The sequence below is a fragment of the Cebus imitator genome, unplaced genomic scaffold, assembly GCF_001604975.1.
Source record: "Cebus imitator isolate Cc_AM_T3 unplaced genomic scaffold, Cebus_imitator-1.0 Scaffold62, whole genome shotgun sequence".
NCBI lineage: Eukaryota > Metazoa > Chordata > Mammalia > Primates > Cebidae > Cebus > Cebus imitator.
Genome location: NW_016107377.1, coordinates 8,002,777 through 8,025,956, shown reverse-complemented (window position 1 = coordinate 8,025,956; position 23,180 = coordinate 8,002,777). Strand labels below are relative to the sequence as shown.

Below are 23,180 nucleotides of genomic sequence, written 5' to 3'. Positions count from 1 at the left end.
CTATGCACATAAACCAGTAAACCTGGAAGAAATGGATAAATTCCTGGACACTTGCAACCCTCCCAAGCCTAAACCAGGAAGAAGTCGAAACCCTGAATAGACCAATAACCAGGGCTAAAGTTGAAGCAGAAATTAATAGTCTACCAACCAAAAAAAGCCCAGGTTGATATAGGTTCACAGCCGAATTCTACCAGACATACAAAGAGGAGCTGGTACCACTCCTTCTGAAACTATTCCAAACAATCCAAAAAGAGGAAATCCTCCCTAACTTATCTTATGAGACCAACATCATCCTGATACCAAAACCCAGTAGAGGCTCAACAAGAAAAGAAAACTTCAAGCCAATATCCATGATGAACATAGATGCAAAAATCTTCAATAAAATACTGGCAAACCAATTGTAACAGCACAACAAAAAGCTTATCCATCATGATCAGGTAGGCTTCATCCTGGGGATGCAAGGCCATTCAACATACGCAAGTTTGTAAATGTTATCTACCACATAAACAGAACCAAAGACAAAAACCACATGATTATCTCAATAGATGCAGAGAAGGCCTTCGACAAAATTCAACAGCCCTTTCTGCTAAAAACTCTCAATAAACTAGGTATCGACGAAATGTATCTCAAAATAATAAAAGCTATTCACAACAAACCAACAGCCAATATCATACTGAATGGGCAAAAACTGAAAGCATTCCCTTTGAAATCTGACACTAGACAAGGATGCCCTCTCTCACCACTCCTATTCAATACAGTATTGGAAGTTCTAGCCAGAGCAATCAGGCAAGACAAAGAAATAAAGGGTATTCAATCAGGAAAGGAGGAAGTCAAATTGTCTCTATCTGCAGATGACATGATTGTATATTTAGAAGACCTCATCATCTCAGCCCCAAATCTCCTGAAACTGATAAGCAACTTCAGCAAAGTCTTAGGATACAAAGTTAATGTGCAGAAATCACAAGCATTCCTATACACCAATAACAGACTTAAAGAGTGCCAAATCAAGCACAAACTGTCATTCACAATTGCTACAAAGATAATAAAATGCCTAGGAATACAACAAACAAAGGATGTAAAGGACCTCTTCAAGGAGAACTACAAACCACTGCTCAAGGAAATAAGAGAGGATACAAACAGATGGAAAAACATTCCATGCTCATGGTTAGGAAGGACATAAACAGATGGAAAAACATTCCACGCTCATGGTGAAAGTGGTCATACTGCCCAAAGTAATTTACAGATTCAACACTATCCCCATCAAGCTACCTATGACCCTCTTCACAGAACTGGAAAAAACCACCTTAAACTTCATGTGGAACCCAAAGAGAGCCCGCAGAACCAAGTCAATTCTAAGCAAAAAGAACAAAGCTGGAGGCATTATGCTACCTGAGTTCAAACTACACTACAAGGCTACAGTAATCAAAACAGTATGGTACTGGTACCAAAACAGAGGTATAGACCAATGGAACAGAACAGAGGGGTTGGAGGCAATGCCACACATCTACAACCACCTGATCTTTGACAAACCCGACAAAAACAAGCAATGGGGAAATGATTCCCTGTTTAATAAATGGTGTTGGGAAACTAGCCAGCCATGTGCAGAAAGCAGAAACTGGATCCCTCCCTGACACCTTACACTAAAATTAACTCCAGATGGATTAAAGACTTAAACATAAGACCTAACACCATAAAAAACATAGAAGAAAACCTAGGCTAAAGCATTCAGGACATAGGCATAAGCAAGGACTTCATGACTAAAACACCAAAAGCATTGGCAATAAAAGCCAAAATAGACAAATGGGATCTAATTAAACTCCAGGGCTTCTGCACAGCAAAAGAAACAATCATTAGAGTGAGCAAGCAACCAACAGAATGTGAAAAATTTTTTGCAATCTACCCATCTAACAAAGGGCTGATATCCAGAATCTATGAAGAACTAAAACAGATTTACAAGAAACAAACAAACAAACCCATTCAAAAGTGGGCAAAGGATATGAACAGACACTTTTCAAAAGAAGACATTTATGAGGCCAACAAACATATGAACAAATGCTCATCATCACTGGTCATTAGAGAAATGCAAATTAAAAGCACATTGAGATACCATCTGACACCAGTTAGAATGGCGATCATTAAAAATTTTGGAGACAACAGATGCTGGAGAGGATGTGGACAAACAGGAACACTTTTACACTGTTGGTGGGAGTGTAAATTAGTTCAACCATTGTGGAAGACAGTGTGGCGCTTCCTCAAGGACCTAGAAATAGAAATTCCATTTGACCCAGCAATCCCATTACTGGGCATATGTCCAAAGAATTATAATTTGTTCTATTATAAAGACACATGCACAGGAATGTTCATTGAGGCACTGTTTACAATAGCAAAGACCTGGAACCAACCCAAATGCCCACCAATGATAGGCTGTACGGGGAAAATGTGGCACATATACACCATGGAATATTATGCAGCCATAAACAACGAGTTTATGTCCTTTGTGGGGACATGGATGAACCTGGAAACCATCACAGTTTAGTCCCAAACCCAGAGGAAAACATTTCAAATTTCTTAACTAAATCCTTAAAAGGATAATTTACACCACAGCAATTAACCTGGCATTTAAATAAACTGCAGCTTGAGAAGAAAAAAAAAAAGACCACTATTATGTATTTTTTCTCTGAACATTTCCTTTACATGTTTTGCAGGAAATGTACTTTTTGGTTTGTAAGGATGAGAGGCTGTAACAGTAACATACTTCCAGGGCTTTCTTGTGACCAATCGATGTGGAATGCAATTGCAATGAATGGTCCAAGATGTTTTTTTACCTTTTCATCATTAACACCCCTCTTCCCCAGAGTTGGAACTCCAGTTTAAATTTCTCCTCCTACATCCCATGGGCTAGTGGGTAACATGGACTGCTAGTCTAAATACATTTACCCTAGATTAGTTACATGAAAGACATTATCATCCTTGTCTTTCTCTTATCACTGTGGTCTGGAAGAAGTAGTTGATCAAAAAAACTATCTGTAGTGTCATGATTATTTTGTTTACAAGATTTCTTGCTCTGCAGTCAAAGCTCATTTTAAAACTCTTTCACTGCTAATTCCAAATGGCTAAGAGGTAGAAAAGGTGATAGCCGCAGTGGCCATAGTGGCCCTGAGTAAGCTGCCATAGCCAGGTTGCCAGCATGGCTCTGATATAGCAGTTAAGAAGAAATTATTTAGGCAGATAGTGAGTCCTTGGTAAGGTTTTCCTTTAATGAAAAGCCGTCCCCAAATCATTTTCTGTTCTAACAAAGTACAGCCTGTAAAACAGAGCTGCAGACATAAGCAAGCAAGGTAGAAGCTTGCACAGGTAAATGCCAGCACTGTGCCAGTAGGAAAAGGCTACCTGGGACTAGGCATGTTGAAACAGCAGCTCCATCTTCCCTTCCTTCCAGCCCACATGTATAGTAAGAAGCAGACAATATGGCAGCAGCCAAGTGGAAAGTCCGCTTGCATAATAGAGGGGGGTGGCCAGCATTCTCCATGCATTACGTAAAACATCACATCTGCTCCAACCAATTTGTGGGCCCTATGTAAATCAGACGCCATCTCCTCAAGCCTGTTTGTAAAATCCAGTACACTTCTGTAGCCAGTCCAAATTCCCATTCAGGTGCCTCTCTCTTCTCTCTCACAGATATTCTCCTTTCTCTTTCTTTTGCCTATTAAGCCTCTACTCCTAAACCCACTCCTTTGTTTGTCATAAGAAAACAATCCATTCTGCATGAAAAATGGTAAGAGCAATTAGGAACATCTTATAAAGGACCTAATACCACTAATCCATTTTGAAGGATACACAGGAATTTGTAAGGTGGTCAATGACACAAAAAATGTCTCAGGTAGGAATGATGTGCTGTGGTTCCTAACACCTGTTCTCCAATAAACTATGCATCTTCTTCATTATCATCATTGTAGTTGTCTGTCATCATCACAACAGCCAACATTTGTTGATAGCTCACTCTGTGTCAGTATGATGGTCACTGCTGGCTGGCTAAGTTAGCACCATACCTAGCCCACTTCTCTTTTGCTTGTTTTCATTACTAGAAAAGTAAACACTAGTTTTTCTAGCTTCCCTTGTAGCCTAAGGTGGCCACATGGCAAAATCCTCACCAATGAGATAGAAACCAGTCTGCTAAAATGTTCCAAGAAGGCTTAAGTAAGGATGAATGTGGTTGGTACTATCCTTCCTGCCTCTTTTGGCTTTTAAAACAGTTAAGAAGTGAGAAAAATGAACTCCTGTTTAGGGCCCTGCAAGTCTGTTATGATATTACTTAAAGCCAAACCAGTCCTATGTAATAAAGTCATGCAGTAGTGTAAGCACTTTACAAGTACTAACACAACTAGAATCATTTGAGGTCTATAGATAATTTAAGAGACCACTTGTCAAACCAGTGATCAATTGTGTTCTATTGGCTACAGGATTCTGGTAATGTTCCAACGGTCTAACACTGACTCAGTCTTCACAGCTTTTAAGCAAAACTAAATAAAAGAAACAGAATAATTAACTCACAGCCTTTATTCTTTATCCTATGAAGAAAACCATAGTACCTGTGCAGAAATTCTGAAATATATTATGAAATAAGTAGAAGATAGGTCAGTAAAGACTGGCTAGAATCACAGACTAAATGCTCATATAGCTGACAATATAAAAATGGAAGAACTCAGACTGCTTTAATAATCAAAAAAGCACAAATTACCATTTCCTTTTTTATATGAAAATTAAAGATCCAAAGTCAGAAACAGTGATATGAGTTGGGTAAAAAAATAAAAAATTCAAACAAACCTTTTGATTTTCCTGTATTTCTTCTCTCATATGTTGATTTACAGCAATTCTGGTTAGAGATCTGGAAAAATGAATACTAATATAATTGATCCTTCATTAAATGTTTAGAACTGAGCTATATAATTCAATGTAATCTAACACTTTGGATAAGAAGCTCAAAACTCCAAATCCTTCATGACTGAAAAGTGTACATTTCCATATGGCCTAATTTAGCTTTCATTTGACAAGAGTATTTGGTTCAAGTGGAATGGAGGCTCCCAAAATTTCATGTGTACTAACTGTATACAGTATGGACTGTCATCATTTACTACTTATTTTTTGAAAACCCTTGATTGAGAGAGCTATTTTGTGTTGTTTTGTCCAACAGAAATTTTGTATGAAATTACCAATGTATGTGTACATTAATGTATGTACATGAAGAATATTAGTTAACCTGGGATCTTACCAGAGTAGAAACTTCTAAAAGTTGAAATGATGGCTTCACATTACTTACTCTTTCAATTTTTTTTCAACTTTTTATTTAAAAAAAGTTTTTAGAGACAGAGTCTCACTCTATTACCTAGGCAGGACTACAGTAGCATGATCACAGCTCATCGTAGCCTCGGATTCCTGGGCTCAAGTGATTCTCCCACCTCAGCCTCCCAAGGAGCTAGGGCTAGAGGTACACACCACCATACCCAGATAATTTTTAAATTTTTTTCTAGAGATGGAGTCTTGCTATGTTGCCCAGGTTGGTCTAAAACTCCTGGCCTTAAGTGATCCTCCAACCCCAACCTCCCAAAGTGATGAAATTGTAGGTGTGAGCCACTGCACCCATCCTATTCACTCTTGAAGAGTTTATAATTCACTTATAATTTAAAGACAGCAGAAATGTTTAAAATACAGTTGCTATGGACTGTATTCAACTTGATAATTCCTAAACATGGCTAGTTATATATCTGTCAATTTTATAAATAGAATTAAAAAATTAAAAGACTGTTAATCAAAAGCTCTGCTTTAAGGAAAACTCAAGTAGAAAACGGTACCTTAAACAGCACACAGTAAGTATATATTATTTTGAAAAATTTGGCATTAACAGAAATTACAATTAAAAATTTAATAATACAAATTTTTCATTTATTTAGCAAATATTTCATTTCAACAAACATTTACAGATTATCTACCAAACGATTTTGGAGATATGCTCAAGCCTACTATTTATCCATTAAGCAATATTAGCATATTTTATAAATTTTTCTTAAACAGATTAACAGCAGTTTTCTATCAGAACCTCTCAACAATTAGGCTGACTTAACATCAATAGAGCTAAACAACTGTCTGATCAAGATTAAAGTTATTTTATTTTATTTGAATTTGATCTAATAATTTTTATAATTGCCATTAATTAAAAGCATTATGGCTAAACATATATGACATTTATACACACTCATATATATTTCATGTTTTATTATATAAATGCTGACTTCTCAAATTCTTGGCTACTGAAATTAAAGTTGACTGAAAGAGGCATATCAATATATTCATTCTTAATCTGTAAATAAGGGGCCAAGCTCCTCTATTTCAAGATACCACCAAAAGATTCTTGGTATCTCGTGGCCAACCATGTACTATTTATTTCCTTTCAAAATTAAAGAATACATATATTGAAGATTCTGTAATTTGTACTATGAACAAATGTACAAAATAGTGTTTGAGACAATAAAAGGCACAGCAATCATTCTATGCTTAAGAAGGTATGCTGAGACAGAAGACTGCTCTCCCATTCCTCTCAATAAAACACCCTTGTTGCACATGCACTGTGACTTGTCACATATTTTATCTCCTCAGTATAAGCTAACTCATATTTTCCTTGTTGCTAATTTTATACTCTATCATTCCTAATCAGAATACAATTGCATCAAAGTTGTGTTATTTTGTAAATTCTCATAAAACATGGTCAACTTGCATTGCATGCACTGGCCTCTTTTAAGATATGCAAATGTTATTTCCTATTGAAATGGAATGTATGTTTAATGTAACATCAGCATATTCATGGAAACAGTTCAACTAGACATTCTCTTGGCAAAAAGTATCCACACAATAGTCCATGCAATTAAGACATAACAAATCATTGGAATCTGAAAGGGTAAGAATATGATTTGGCAGTACTTTGGGCATAGATCTCCTACTTAGAATAATACTTTTTATTATCCTCCACAAGGGAAAGAAAAAATCCTCCTTCATTATTTATTGCTTAAACAAGTTTTTCCTTAGATTACTATGTATGATTTTAGAAAAGTTTTTATAAATTTATCTTTCTATTTGCCTCTAATAAGAGTTCCACCTTATAGTGCATACACACATGCACGTACAAGCCAATATTTTGCTCTAATAAAAAAATCCATATATAATGAAGACAGGCCCTAATTTCGTAAAAGCTATATATACGAGAAATAACTGACATCTTCATGTTAAATGAAATCAACTATTTTCACAAAACTCATTTAATAGAGTTCTGGCTACAATGAAACCAATAAACTTTAACATACCTGGCTTTTACGGGGAAGTTCTGTGAAATGTCTTTCATTAATTTAATGGCATCATAAACTGGAGTGGACATTATTTGAGAAGCTGCTTGAAAACTAAGATCTGAAAGGAAAAATATTATTAAGGAATCTAGCATAATGTTAGACCTTTATAGACATTTCCATGAAATTGAAATAACTGACTCAATCCTTCTTGCCAAATATTAATATACAAACATGTTGACAGTGTTACATCTGCATTTTTAAAAAGCTTTAAACGGAAAGTTATCACTTACTTCCAAATAATGTAAGCTTTATACTGTCATCAATGAGTGATTGTTATTTAATTCCTATTATTTATTTTCCACAAATTATAGTATAATTTCAAGAGATATATGAAGAGAAATGCTCTCACAAAGCTACTTTTTCTATACTTAAATGAAACATGACAAAAAGTCTTAATAAAAAGAATAACAAAGTGGTGTAAAAAGAACTTTAAAGAGCCAATTCTGAAAAGAACTTTAAGAAAATCCCACTGTGTTTAACTCAGTAAATAGAAACATTTGCTTTCTCTTTCAATTTGACATTCTTTTACTTTTATGCTGAAATAAAATCCTAAACTTAGTTTTATTTTACCTGATATGACAGTCCTATAGAAAGAAAAATGTGTGTCGTTAACTGTAGTTAGTTTCAAACATGTCAGAAGAATTAATCTTAGTATTATTACTTTGTCAAGAGTCAGAAAAGATTTAAAACTAAATTATTTCCTTACCTAATAGTGAGGCAGATTGTTTCTCCTTAATATTTCCTTCAAGGTGGAATCCTAATTTATCCAATACTACTAAAATAACTAGTTTAACACAGAAAGGCTAGTTTTATTCCTGCATTCTCAGTGTGAAATGATGGGTCAAAGCCTATAAAAGAATGATCTTAAGGTAGCCTGGCATGGAATGGCAGAGTCTGGCAGACCAGGTGATATGGTTTGGCTGTTAAATCTCATCTTGAATTGTAGCTCCCATAATTACCACGTGTTGTAGGAAGGATCCACTGGGAGATAAATGAATCTTGGAGGCAGTTTCCCCAATACTGTTCTCATAGTAGTGAATAAGTCTCATGAGATCTGATGGTTTTATAACGGGTTTCCCTTTTCACTTGGCTCTGATTCTCTCTTGCCTGCCATCATGTCAAATGTGCTTTTTGCCTTCTGCCATGATTGTGAAGTCTCCCTAGCCACGTGGAACTGTGAGTCCATTAAGCTTCTTTTTCTTTATAAATTACCCAGTTTAGGGTATGTCCTTATCAGCAGTGTGAAAACAGACTAATACAGTAAATTGGTACCAGTAAAGTGGGGGCACTGCTGTAAAGATACCTGAAAATGATTAAGGAACTTGGGGACTGGGTAATAGGCAGTGGTTGGAACAGTTTGGAGGGCTCAGAAGACAGGAAGATGTGGGAAAGTTTGGAACTTCATAGAGACTTGCTGAATGGCTTTGACCAAAATTCTCATACAATGATATGGACAATGAAATCCATAATGAGGTGGTCTCAGATGGAGATGAGAAACTTGTTGGGAACTGGAGTAAAGGTGACTCATGCCATGTTTTAGCAAAAAGTCTGGCAGCATTTTGCCCCTGCCCTAGAGATTTGTGGAATTTTGAACTTGAGGGAGCTGATTTAGGGTATCTGGCAGAAGAAATTTCTAAGCAGCAAAGCATACAAGAAGTGACATGGGTGCTGTTGAAAACATTCAGCTTTAAAAGGGAAACAGCATAAAAGTTCAGAAAATTGCAGCCTGATGATGCAACAGAAAAGACAAACCCATTTTCTGAGGAGAAACTCAAGCCAGCTGCAAAAATTTGCATAAATAAGGAGCAAATGTTAATCACCAAGACATTGGGGAAAACATCTCCAGGGCATGTCAGAGACCTTCACACCAGTCCCTCCCATCACAGACTCGGAGGCCTAGGAGAAAAAAAAGTTTTGTGGGTCAGTCCCAGGGGCCTTCTGCTGTGTACAGCCTAGGGAGTTAGTGTCCTGAGTCCCAGCGGCTCTAGTCATGGTTAAAAGAGGCCAAGGTACAGCTTGGGCTGTGGCTTCAGAAGATGCAAGCCCCAAGCCTTGACAGCTTCCATATGGTGTTAAGCCTGTGGATGCATGGAAGTCAAGTATGAGGGTTGGGAACCTCTGCCTAGAATTTCAGAGGCTGTATGGAAATGCCTAGATGTTCAGACAAAAGTGCAAGGGTGGGGCACTCATGAAGAACCTCTGCAAGGCAGTGCAGAAGGGAAATGTGGGATTAGATTGCCCACACAGAGACCCCACTAGGGCACTGCCTAGTGGAGCTGTGAGAAGAGGGCCACTGTCCTCCAGACCCCAGAATGGTAGATCCACTGAGAGCTTGCGCTTTATGCCTGAAAAACTGTAGACACTCAATGCCACCATGAAAGCAGCCAGGAGGGAGGCTGTACCCTGCAAAGCCATGGGAGAGAGCTGCCCAAGACCATGGGAACCTACCTCTTGCATTGGCACTCCCTGGATATGAGATATGGAATCAAAGGAGATCATTTTGGAGCTTTAAGATTTGACTACTCCACTGGATTTTAGACTTGCACAGGCCCTTTAGCCCCTTCATTTTGGCCAATTTCTCCCATTTGAAATGGCTATATTTATCCAATGCCTGTACCCCCATTGTGTCTAGGAAGTAACTAACTTGCTTTTGATTTTACAGGCTCATAGGTGGAAGGGACTTCTCTTGTCTCAGATGAGACTTCAGACTGTGGACTTCTGAGTTAATGCTGAAATGAGTTAAGACTTTGGGGGATTGTAGGGATGACATGACTGGTTTTGAAATGTGAGGACATGAGATTTAGGAGGGGCCAGGCCCAGAATGATATGGTTTGGCTGTGTCCTCATCCAAATATCATCTTGAATTGTAGCTCCCATAATTCCCACGTTATGGGAGGGACCCAGTGGGAGATAAATGAATCATGGTGGGGGGCGGTTTACCCAATACTGTTCTCATGGTAGTGAATAAGTCTCACAAGATCTGATGGTTTTATAAAGGGTTTCCCTCTTCATTTGGCTCTCATTCTCTCTTGCCTGCTGCCATGTAAGACATGCCTTTTACATTTTATCATGATTGTTAGGCCTTCCCAACCATGTGAAACTGTGAGTACATTAAACTTCTTTTTCTTCATAAATTACCAGTCTTTAGCATGTCTTTCTTAGCAAAGTGAAAATAGGCCAAGACCCCAGCCTTCAAATTCTATCTGCATCACAAACTAGCTAAGTAACTTTAAATAGAATGTGTTCAACCTACCTCAACATGTTTCCAGTCCCCAGTACTGCAGTGAAACTACTACCTGTGCTAATATCTCCTGATTGCCAAACGCAACATTTTTTAGTACTTATTTTACTTACTAGGTTCTTTTTGCAATAGGATAATTTCCTGCAAATAAGTAGTACTGATCATTTTTTCTTTCTTAAGAATCTATTTCCTTCAGCTTGTATAATGTCCTTTCCATTTCTCATCATTCCACCATGTCTTCTTCATGAGTTTTACTTTCTGCATGTGGATGAACACCAGGGCACTCTCCCTGGTGCACTGATTTTGTCATTCTGCATTCTCAGTCACGATCCTCATTCTATACTCTCAGTCAGCACACCTTCCTTTTCAACATCTTTATGCTAGGATTTTTCAACTTTTAAAATCCTCGCTGTTCAGCTTAAGGACAGGATATTTACCCCATCACTGAACCTAACCATTTGGATATCTTAGAGTGACTTTAAGTCAACCTTTCAACACTAGTTTCATTATTTCTGAGTCCCATATTTAGCCCCAAAGCCTGCTTACATGTTTTATAGATTCTCTCTACTCAGGCTCAAGCTAGAAATCCTAGAATCATCTTTGAGTCCTTTTCACAGTCTAAATATCTATATGCCTTCTACCACAGTCAGAGTTCAATCTCTCATTACACTCTATTACACGATTTCAATAAGGTCTAAATAGATTTCCTACTTTTAGCAAATTCAAATACATCTTACAGACATTGGGAGTCAATTAAAACTAAGCTAACTATGCATACTCTTTGCTTAAAGGCCTTCAAAAGCACACCATCACTTACAATTTTCTAAATTATGCAAGGGACCCTTAGAGAACATTTTGGAGGCTTAAAACATAACAATTACAATTTTTAAAAAGTGCTAAAATAGAGACATTAAAAAAGGATTTAAAAAATAATTGAAGATACTAGAAAGAGAGTATCTGAAATTATGGATTTGGGAATCTAAGCTGTATTGGAACTTAGAGAAGAGCTTCACAAACCATGATAAGGAGTTTGAACTTATCCTTTTAATTGATGTGCATGAAATCAGTCCTTTATGATGCAAATGCCTTGGCTAGCTAGTCCTATCAACCCCTTCTTACATTCAAGTCTCTCTGGAAGTATTTGCTTTGGAAAAACAGATAAAACTTTCTCACATAAGAGGACTCCATACTTTCTTTGCCCTCCACATCCACTCTATCCTGCTCCAGACCCCCAAAAGGCTGGCCTATCTGAACTTCATCAATAAGCCCCCTTGCCCTCAGATATCTAGTTAGATTCCACCAATCCAAGTCACTAATATGGGATCAGTAAGCAAAAAAAGAGTAAGGACTGGATAGTTACTACCCAGATCCCTCCTTGTTGAGTCACAGTGGGCAGTCCCTAAGGGAATACTGTTGTGTCAAGCAGCTGTCTCCACATACTCTCAGGTTTTGGTAACCCCTCCCTCCTCTTCCTCCCTCAAGATTAGGGGTAGAAAATGTTTCCCTCTAGTTGCTAATACTGGAATGGAAAAATCCATTCCTTGCTGGTTTCCCTCAATCATGCCATCTTTGTAAAAAGTCCCTTCATTTAACTTTTTTAGTTTGTGAGTGCCAACATTTTCCTGTGAGGACTAATGTAAGACCATTATTTTATTAGGGATGTACAAGTGATAAAGTCTGGGTGATTTTACACAAGGCCAAAATCAGATTTTCATTTTAGAAAGATTATCTTAATAACCTTTTTGAGAATGAATTTGAACCTACTGCCTCAGTTTAGTGTTATCATGATGTCAAGTGGAAGAACAGTCACAATGGCTGTGGTATAATGAAAGGAGGTCCAACCATGAGGTCTAGATGAGACAAAAGACACAATGAACAGGAAACTGTAGACCAGAGGGGTCCAGAAAGAATAGATTCTATCAGTTCAAAGAGGCAGATTCTTTACAGTGAATCTATCACAATGGTCTTAATATCTCATTCTGTTGAATGATTTTTCGATTGATATATTGACTTTCTCATGATATAAGGCTTAGTTGATAGAACATTTATATTAGGTAGGCGAAGAATACCGGAAGTTATAGAACTTAACAGGTTGAGTCTTGCACATTCTGCTGTAATTTTAAAATGTAGTATTCAATCATCTGTTAAGTGTATATAAAGCTTACCTAGATATCATACAGTACAGTATAAATAATTTCACTTGGACCAAAATCTTCACTTATTAGCTGTGTGGTAACTGGCAATTAAATACAGTTTATATGAAAGGACTTTAAATATATATAAAGGTAGTTTATATGAAAGGATCCTATAAATTATAATTCAGATGAAATATAAAACATTATTTGTATGTTATAAGTAAGTTTTGCTGGCAAGAGCAGCCTGTAAATATCCTTTTAGTTGTCATTTTAAAAAAAGAAAGTAGATTGGTGTTTGCCTACACAACTGGGGAGTTAGGAAATGGGGAGTGACTGCTAATGACAATGTTAGTTTCTTTTTAGGATGATGAGAATTTTCTAAAATCAACTGTGGTAAGAGTTGCAGTATTCTGAAAATATGCTAAAAACTATTGAATGGCAGAATTTAAAAACGCTAATTGAATAGTATGTGAATGTATTACTATGAATAGTATAATCATAGTAATGTCAAAATTTATTATTTACATCACTAACATTATTTATAAAATAATCTATCATGTGAGATATAAAAGCTTATTAAACAAAACAGACATCATCTGCTTTTTAAAATGTAACAACTTATTAAGCTATTATATTTTAAAAAGTTGTTATATTATTAAAAGCTGATAAAAGATACAAGTTACAGATTATGCAGAAAGATGACATGTCCCCATGAGCTACTAAATCATTACAAATAAAGAAGAAAAATTACAAGTTGAAAAGGACTTAAAAGCTCCAACCAAATCAAATTTTGTTCACAAAATATCTGCTTGTAGGCTTTCGGCACAGAAGCTGTTCCTAACTTTGTAAAACTGCATGTCCTCCATTTGATGTTTTCATTAAAGATTTATCAATGAAACATGCAATAGTCTTAACAGGATCTAAATTTCAAAGAGAAGAAAACTAAGATTGAATTTCATTTTCTCCTTACTGAGGAGTTAGGATTTTTAATCAGTTATAGTGTCTCCAAAAATGTAATTTAATACTTGAGACTAACCTATAAATCAGTATATACTTTTAAAATAACATCAAATAACCTTACTTCATATAATTTTAAGTCTTGCAAACATAAAAATATAGCTTGATAGATGATCTATTAAATACATAATACCACAAAAATAAAATCATAATCTATATTATGCACATCACTAGTAATTAACACTGTCCATAAAATAATCTGTATCATGTAATATGTAAAAGCTTATTTAAGTCATAGATCAGTTGCCAAAATGCTGTGTTAAAGAAGCTCAAAATACTGTACCTTGTAGTTCCCAGACTTTCAGAGGCGTCATTTGTTTATTACTTTCAATCAGGTATTTTTGGAAGGCTGTCAGATTATCTCTAAGATCCGAATATATTTCTCTGCATCAAAATATTAAGTGATGTTAAATAGCATGACCTATCACAAGCCATTATACACACAGCATTTTTTTTCAAATTATACATTCCAAGTAATTAGACACAAACGAATCATTCATCATTAAGATAATCATAAACAGTGATACAGCTATATTCACAGAACTTAATGAGGAGGATATATAGGTCTCTTATTAAATATATGAAACAAAACAAAATCTGGAGGAATATACTCTCAATTGTTAGTGTGACCCATAAGCGATGCAAGGATGAGGGCAGAATTATGTTTTCCTATTATATGCTTCTTTGTTTAACATTTTATAAATATAAGCATCGCTTTTATAATTGAAAATAAAAACTATAAGGAAAGACAAAAATGCCACATATACTCTTAAGAGTTTGTTTCTAAAAAGTTCCATCTTTGATTCTTATAAAAAACTAAAACAAGATAATTTTACTTATTGTTAAATATCTCTAGGCATCATTTAGAGAGAGCCAAATAATAATGTAGTAGAATGCTATTTTACTATACATACAATCTAAACTATAATCTTCTTTTCTCTATCACTCATGAAATCAAGACATGGTGCCATTTCAGATTTAAATGGATACAATTATTTAAAAAAAAACAACTTTGCTATCAACACAACTTATAAACACACATTTTCTATTACTATCATACTTTAAGTTCAGGAATACAGGTGCAGAACAGGCAGGTTTGTTACATAGGTATACACATGCCATGGTGGTTTACTGCACCCATCAACCTGTCATCTACATTAGGTATTTCTCCTAATGCTATCCCTCCCCTATCCCCCCAGCCCTCAACAGGCCCTGATGTGTGATGTTTCCCTCATTGTTCAACACCCTCTTATGAGTGAAAACATGTGGTGTTTGGTTTTCTGTTCTTGCGTTAGTTTGCTGAGAATGATGGTTTCCAGCTTCATCCATGTTCCTGCAAGGGACATGAACTCATTCTTTTTTATGGCTGCATAGCATTCCATGGTGTATATGTATCACATTTTCTTTACCCAGTCTAATACTGATGGGCACTTGGGTTCCAAGTCTTTGCTATTGTAAACAGTGCCACAATAAACATATGTGTGTATGTGTCTTTACAGCAGAATGATTTATAATCCTTTGTGTACATACTCAGTAATGGGAGTGCTCTGTCAAATGGTATTTCTGGTTCTAGACCCTTGAGGAATTGCTACACTGTCTTCCACAATGGTTGAACTAATTTACACTCTCACCAACAGTGTAAAAGCATTCCTATTTCTCCACATCCTCTCCAGCATCTGTTGTTTCCTAACTTTTTAATGATCACCATTCTAACTGGTGTGAGATGGTATATCATTGAAACTAAATATTTTCTTTTTGAGATGGAGTCTTGCTCTGTTGCCAGGCTGGAGTGCAGTGGTGTGATCTCAGCTCACTGCAACCTTTACCTCCTGGGTTGAAGCGATCCCCTGCCTCTCAGCCTCCTGAGTAGTCAGGACTACAGGTGTGCACCACCACACCCACTTAGTCTTTTGTATTTTAGTAGAGACGAGTTTTCACCATGTTTGCCAGGATGGTCTCAATCTCTTGACCTTGTGATCCACCTGCCTTGGCCTCCCAAAGTGCTGGGATTACAGCACGAGCTACCGCGCCTGGCCAAAAACGCATATTTTCAATAGTCAATAGACAAGAAGACTTTGAAAAGGGAAATGAAAAATAAATACAGAATATAGATACAGAAATATGTTATTCTTATAGTTATAAATATATATACTACAATGTGAATATCTTACAGGTTTACTACAATGTGGGAACACATTTTGAAAACTAATCAAGATTAAGACTGCTGTGATAGTAAAAGGACAATGGCATTTCTTCCAAAAAGAAGGTCACTATGAATTAAACAAACATTTCCTTTTTCAATATTTTAAGTTACAGGATTATAAGTTTATAAGAGCTACTCTACTATACCAATTTTCATATTTAATCGTAATCCTAGCAATTTTCACTGCTGAAATTCTTTATATAATTTAGATAACATATGTATTATTCATACTGTATCTCAAAGCAAAGGATTTTGCTTTGAAATGAGCGATCAGTTTGAGTCACTGTGGAAGAATTAACTTTGAGTATTCACTTTTCAAAATGAATAACCATATGAATTTTAGAATATATTCTAATTCTGTGAAAAATGACTGGTAGTTTGACAGGAATAGCGTTAAATCTGTAGATTGGCAATATGGCCATTTTAATGATATTGAATCTTCCAAACCTTGAGGATAGAATGTTTTTCCATTTGTTTGTATCATCATGTCATCTATGATTTCTTTCAGCAGTGTTTTGTAGTTCTCCTGTGGAGGTGGTTCACCTCCTTGGTTAGATGTATTCCTATACCGTTTTTTTGTGTGTGTGGCTATTGTAAATGGGATTACCTGCTTGATTTGGCTCTCAGCTTGAACATTATTGGCTTTTAGTAATGCTACTGATTTTTATACATTGATTTTGTATCCTGAAACTTTACAGAAGTTGTTTATCAGTTCTAGGAGCCTTATAATGGAGTCTTTAGGGTTTCCTAAGCAAAAGACATGAACAGGCACTTCTCAAAAGAAAACATATAAGCAGCCAACAAAGATGAAAAAATGCTCAACATCACTAATCATCAGAGAAATGCAAGTTAAAACCACAATGAGATACCCTCTCACACCAGTCAAAATGGCTATTATTAGAAGTCAAAAAGTAACAGATATGGGCAAGGCTGCAGAAAAAAGGGAATACTTATTCGCTGTTGGTGGGAATGTAAATTAGATCAGCCACTGCAGAAAGCAGTTTGGAGTTTTCTCAAAGAACTTCAAACTACCACTCAACCCGGTAATCTCATTCTGGGTATACACCCAAAAGGAAAATCATTCCATCAAAAAGACACATGCACTCATATGTTCTTCACAGCTCTATTCACAGTATCAAAGACAAGGAATCAACCCAGGTACCATCAGAGGCAAATTGGATAAAGACAATGTGGTACATATACCACCATGGAATACTATGCAGCAATAAAAAAGAACCAAATCCTGCCCTTTGCAGCAACATGGATGTAGCTGTAGGCCATTATCCTAAGTGAATTAACACAGGAACAAAAAACCAAATACTCTATGTTCTCATTTATAAGTGAGAACTAAGCATTGGGTATACATGAACATAAAGGTGGGAATAATAGACACGAGGAACTTTTAGAGTGGGGAGATGGCAAGGGCTGGAAAATCAGTGGTTGGGTACTATGCTCACTGCCTGAGTTACAGAATCATTCATACTCCTAAACTCAGCATCACACAATACATCCATGTAACAACCTACACATGTATGCCCTGAATCTAAAATAGAAGCTGAAATAAAATAAAAATAAAAATAAAAATGAATAGGTAAGTGTTCCAAGTGATCTCTGGAGAAAATGCAATTTAATCTCATAAAAGTTATATTTAAAAGAGAAAAGAATTATGAATTACAGGACATTCAGATAGTTGAAACTGGAATAAAAATGTACCGTTAACTGCTAAATTAATACCTTACTTAGAATAAATCAATTTTGTAAGATGTATTAACATTTTAAGGCCACTAGTATACTGCTTGGCCAACATACTTTAAAAAGGTAACACAGTTATCCATATAAATTAGTGTAGTCTCCAAAAATGTTACTCTTACTGTATACAGTTATCTACTTATCACCAGCAGAACCAACCTGAGAGTCCTTCGTAAATAACTGTAAGACTAAACAAGAACTAAAGGTGTTAATAAAAATATTTCTTTAAATAACTTTGCCTAGATAAAGAAATTACAAACTTTCCCTTATAAATAAGGGAAAATGTAAAAGGAAAATATAATATAAAGGAATAATAAAATGTAAAGGAAAAATAAAATGACAGCCATCCCCATTCACAAGTATTCAGAGAGCACTCACCATCCTATTCCTTGTCTTCAATCAGCATGGCAGGAAAAAAAAGGGTGGTAAAATTTTAATTTTTGAAACGTTACTTTTATGTGTATATGAAATGGTAATCTGTAGCACAGAAATTTAGAGAAATAAATGTTTTCTCTTCTTTTGGGCTATACATTTGTTCAACTTCCAATATTATCAATGATTTTTTGTAACCCATTAGATCTGTAAGTTCTAATTCTATAAAGTTTTTAGTTTTCTGTCAGAGCTTTACCAACTCCTGTTTCTCTAAGCACACTAAGTCAAATTTATCATATGAAAAGTGATATTAAACATCTCATACTTTTTGAATGTCAGAAGAACTGCCTTAAAAATAAAGAAACGAATAAAAATATTTATCGCAGCTTGCCAAGTTAATTTAAAAAAAACTAAAAATAACACTGAGTTTAAAAATAGTAAATATTAGCTAACATTATTACTACAATACTTATTTTAAAAAATAATTATTTACTCTATTTCCTCAAAAGAAATTAATTTAGGCAGTATTTTGTGAACTATTTTAACAAATAATAATTTAATAATTATAATTTTTATTCCTTTTATTCATGTTTAACAAACACATTAATGTTTATTATAGGCCATGAATTGTTCTAAGTACTTTATTACTAAATTATATTATTCTCTCCAAATATAGAAAGTTCCTAAACAAGTAGGTACCATGCCAATTATTTACTTGACTTTTATGACAACTGTGTTAGAATGGATAAAAAAAATTACTGCTTTCGAGTATGGAAAAGCATAATTTATATGGCAAAAGCACCATATAGTGCAAATGAAGAACAGGATCAAAAAATGCTACAAGGCTAACAAATATTTACCAATTTATTTGTTGCCTTGTGTTTGTTGTTTCATGTCTTTAGGGCTTAGGCCATTCTATAAATGCTGAACTTAATTAATGGGACAAATAATTTATTCTGGGTAAAAGGAGAAAAAGATACATATTTAACAGCAATCAACCACAGGTATCAAAAGTCTTACATTTTGAATTTTCTAGTTATCCCAGGGATACTACCTAAGTTCTAGAAATAAACTCCCACTCTCATAGCAGTTTTATCTAAAGAAAAAACTTCCATCTTTAAGATTAATATGAAAATAAACTTCAACTGTAAATAATTCAACATATGGCAAAGGTTTCAGAATTTTTATAAAGAGATGTTACAATTAATAAAAAACGTATACACAGCAAGAACAAATGAGCACAAGTTAGGAATAAGCAATTTACCCAAAAAGAAATTCTAAGACCAATAAACATGAAAAAAAGTTAATCCTTGCAATAATAAATTGCCAAGAGTTGACTGTTCTTGGAGACAAATTATGAAATGGGTTTAATCCAGTGAAATGAACACAGAATTAAAAAAAAAAAAAAAAAGAAACACCATTTCACCTATTAAACTAAAAAAGATTTTAAAAACAGTATGAGTGATTATTAAAGTTCTGGGAAATGAACACATTTCACATCCTGGAGTGAGGTACATGTTAATACAATTTTATGAGGGCAATTTATAAGCATGAATCAAAAATTTCAAGAAGTACACATACTTTATCAATTTTTTTCCTGAAATTTGTGCTAAGGAAAATCTGCAATGCACACAAACTAGTACACACACAAAAAAAAATTAAATGAAAAAGTAAGGAAAGAATTTAAAGTGCAGTTCTATGAGACTGTTTCAATAAATGATGGACTATCCACAAGATGTGAAAAACACAGTGATCCACTATGGTTCTACTGTGCAAAACAATATGCTGTGTATACATTTATTTGTTGCAATAAAAATATTCACAGAAAAACTGGAAAAACATACTGAACATCAAAACGGTATAAGAGTTATCACTTTAGCTGTGAAATTAGTGATTGTTTTTCAAATGTTGTGTTTTTTGCTTTCCATAGCTTTTTGATATCAGCCTTGTGTTACTTCTGTAATAAAAACAATCGTGTCTGTGTGTGTACTTTTTCTTTTTTTTTTTAATAAGCCTGCAGCACCCGGTATTCCCAGGAGGTCTCCCATCCAAGTACTAACCAGGCCCGACACTGCTTAGCTTCCAAGATCAGGCAAGATCGGGTGTGTGTGTACTTTCTACATAAAACAAACATGAAACACATGGCAAAATAGTATATCAAATTAATTCCTTAAAACAAATGGGTATAATAATAACACCAGTTTCATTTCCATTCAGACTTACTTTAGTTTCCCAAAGAGAAATCCTTGAACTTCATTTGCTTCAGTCTCATCCTCTACAGTAGTATTAGTCACAGCTACATTTTGGAAACAAAACCAAAATAAAACAAAAATATTTTCAGACTAGGAAAAGAACATGTAATCAAAAATCAGAAGAACTTGGCTGGGTACGGCAGCTCATGCCTGTAATCTCAGCACTTTGGGAGACTGAGGTGGACAAATCACTTGAGATCATGTGAGACCAGCTTGACCAACATGGATAAAGCTTGTCTCCACTAAAATTAGCCAGACGTGGTGGCATGTAGTCCCAGCTACTTGGAAGGCTGAGTCAGAATAGCTTGAGCCTGGGAGGCGGAGGTTGCAGTGGGCCGAGATCGTGCCACTGCACTCCAGCCTACGGGACAGAGTGAGATTCTCTCTCAAAGAAAAACAAAAAAAATTAGAACTCACAATGAAATGAAATTCCATTTGTTTTACCTTGTTTTTCCTTCATGGACCAGATTAATACATATATATGCATGTGTACAGGCTTACATTCCTGAGTGTGAGCTTTCTTTTTAAACACACTTGGATTGATTAAATACTTAGCAACCATAATAAAGTGCTTTATAGATTAGTTAAAAGCCAGGTTCTATTTTATCATCAGAAATGATAATCCGAAGGTCCTGCAACAAATGCTGGATTTAGCTTTTAAGTGAGACAGGAGATCCAAATCCTAAGTTTAAGTTTAAATGTAAGTTCCTGTGTATTTCCAACACCTTTAAAGATAATCAAGGAATCTTTAGAAAGACACCAAAACTCATGGCCTCAAAGAATAAAGATATAATATTTTATAATAGTCATTTCCCCTCTCCCTTACTTACCAAATAATTATACTATACAGTGTGGTTGGTAGAATATGTGAAGGGTGCTACAGGATTATAAGGATTGTGATCTCTTACAGTGTGTGGAGTGGCTCTGTATCAGAGTAAATTAGAGCTCAGCAATTATGCTCACCCTTCTTACTTTTCCAAAGCTCTGGATCTCTAGGACTACAAGTAGAAACAATCCTGATCATTTGATCTAGTCTTCTTTTTCCTCTTGTTTGTTCATTCATTCACTGGGCGAACATTTACTGACTGCTCACTATGAGGTGTCTCTGACAGGATAGACACCAGGAACAACAGAGACACAAAAGATACAAACCATGCTTGCTGGACAAGGAGAGAGACAAATACACAGACAACTTTAGTAGAGTGTGTAAACTTTTCTAAAAGAAGGCACAGAAAGATATGGTATATAGAAAAGAGAAGAGCATTCTCTAACAGAGCAGGAAGATAGGTAGCCATCTCAGAGGCACAGACTGATATATTTCAGTCTTAAAAGATGTGAAGTCTATAGATGAAATGAAAGAAGCCAAGACAGTGGTAGGCAGAAGGAATAGCATATGCTAAGGGATGAAAGTAGGAGAGGTCATGAAGACTTCCCATGGAGCCCATGCATAAAGGCATCCAGGGAACAGAAAACTATTCTAAACAGTAAATAATTTAGTGTTGCAGACAAGAGGAGACAAAGAGGAGAGGGCTGAAGGAGAGTAAAAAGAAAAAAAAAATGTGACTGTGAAAAGCTTTGTTTGCTATGTTCTTACACCTGAATTTATGAGATAGGTTAAGGGAGCCACTAAAGGATTTAACCAGTGGAATCAGTCTGATTTTCATCATCAGAAGTTCATTTGTAAAGTACTGGATATTAGATAAATCTGTTTTTAGGGGTGGTGAGATTGAGGGCATTGAAGACCAAAGATCAGAGAGATGGCTAGTTGAAGCTCTGATACATGTATACAGAGAGAAAAAAAGAGACCTGCACTAAGAGGCTGGTGACAGAATGCAGTGCATAATACAGATGACATTACAAGCACAAGAATAGCGAAAAATCCCTTAAATTACTATTGTGATTATAAGATACTAAATTATAAAGCATTGTAGAGCTATACATAAGCTATACAGAAATATATAAAATCGGAGTATTTTTATTATACTTTTTCAGTAACTCTTTAATCAAAAATATTTAAATTACAGTAATACAGATCTTTATTTGAAGCACATTCAGTTGGAAGAGCTAGAGAGAGGTCTGTGATAAAGGCAGGGCCTCTATATGAAAAACAAAATTGAAGCAGGAGCCTCATCTGAGTGCATACAAAAGAATAAACTTAAAATTCTCAGCCAAGAATCAAGCATAAATAAATTTGACCTGAACCAGGTAATAAACAACTTCCGTAAGTATTCTGAGAACTTCTTTAGTTTATTTAAGTCTCCAGAGTCTCTTCATCTACAGCATACATTTAGTTCATAGAATACAGATAGATATTGGTTGGTAGATCACAAACCTAATGAATCTACCTCATCTAAACAATTCACAGGCCTCTCTCATCCTGCTTCAGGAAAGGAAAAAAAAAAAAAAAAAAAAACTACCATCCTAATTTAATTATAAATATTTCAGACAAAACATCCTTACATGGGCCAGACCCAAATGCCTATGCCAGTCACCTCTAGCAATAATCAGCCTCATGTATTGCCTCAGTGTACCTTACATATATTATCAATTGTTATATGGTGCTGCAATGGTTGCGAACGCATCGGGTATAAGCAAAATAACATACAATTTCATATTTTGAAATAAATGTTGATTACCAGTAACATTAAATACATTTCTTTCAGCTTAAAATTTAATTCCAGGGGCCGGGCCTGGTGGCTCAAGCCTGTAATCCCAGCACTTTGGGAGGCCGAGGCGGGTGGATCACGAGGTCAGGAGATCAAGACCATCCTGGTCAACACAGTGAAACCCCGTCTCTACTAAAAATACAAAAAAAAA

The 23,180-nt window shown here is 35.5% G+C and overlaps 1 protein-coding gene across 2 annotated transcripts in view; it reads right to left on the bottom strand.

The window, feature by feature from the left end:
- Positions 1–23,180, bottom strand: part of LOC108305413 (UDP-glucose:glycoprotein glucosyltransferase 2) — a 172,952-nt gene that overhangs the window by 94,515 nt on the left and 55,257 nt on the right. For both annotated transcript variants that reach the window (XM_017530058.2, XM_017530059.2), the window contains exons 7-10: positions 20,335–20,407; positions 14,071–14,171; positions 7,353–7,452; positions 4,825–4,885 (exon numbers count right to left, since the gene is read on the bottom strand). In XM_017530058.2, coding sequence (XP_017385547.1) covers positions 4,825–4,885; positions 7,353–7,452; positions 14,071–14,171; positions 20,335–20,407 — 335 coding nt within the window. The remainder of the gene's footprint in view (positions 1–4,824; positions 4,886–7,352; positions 7,453–14,070; positions 14,172–20,334; positions 20,408–23,180) is intronic.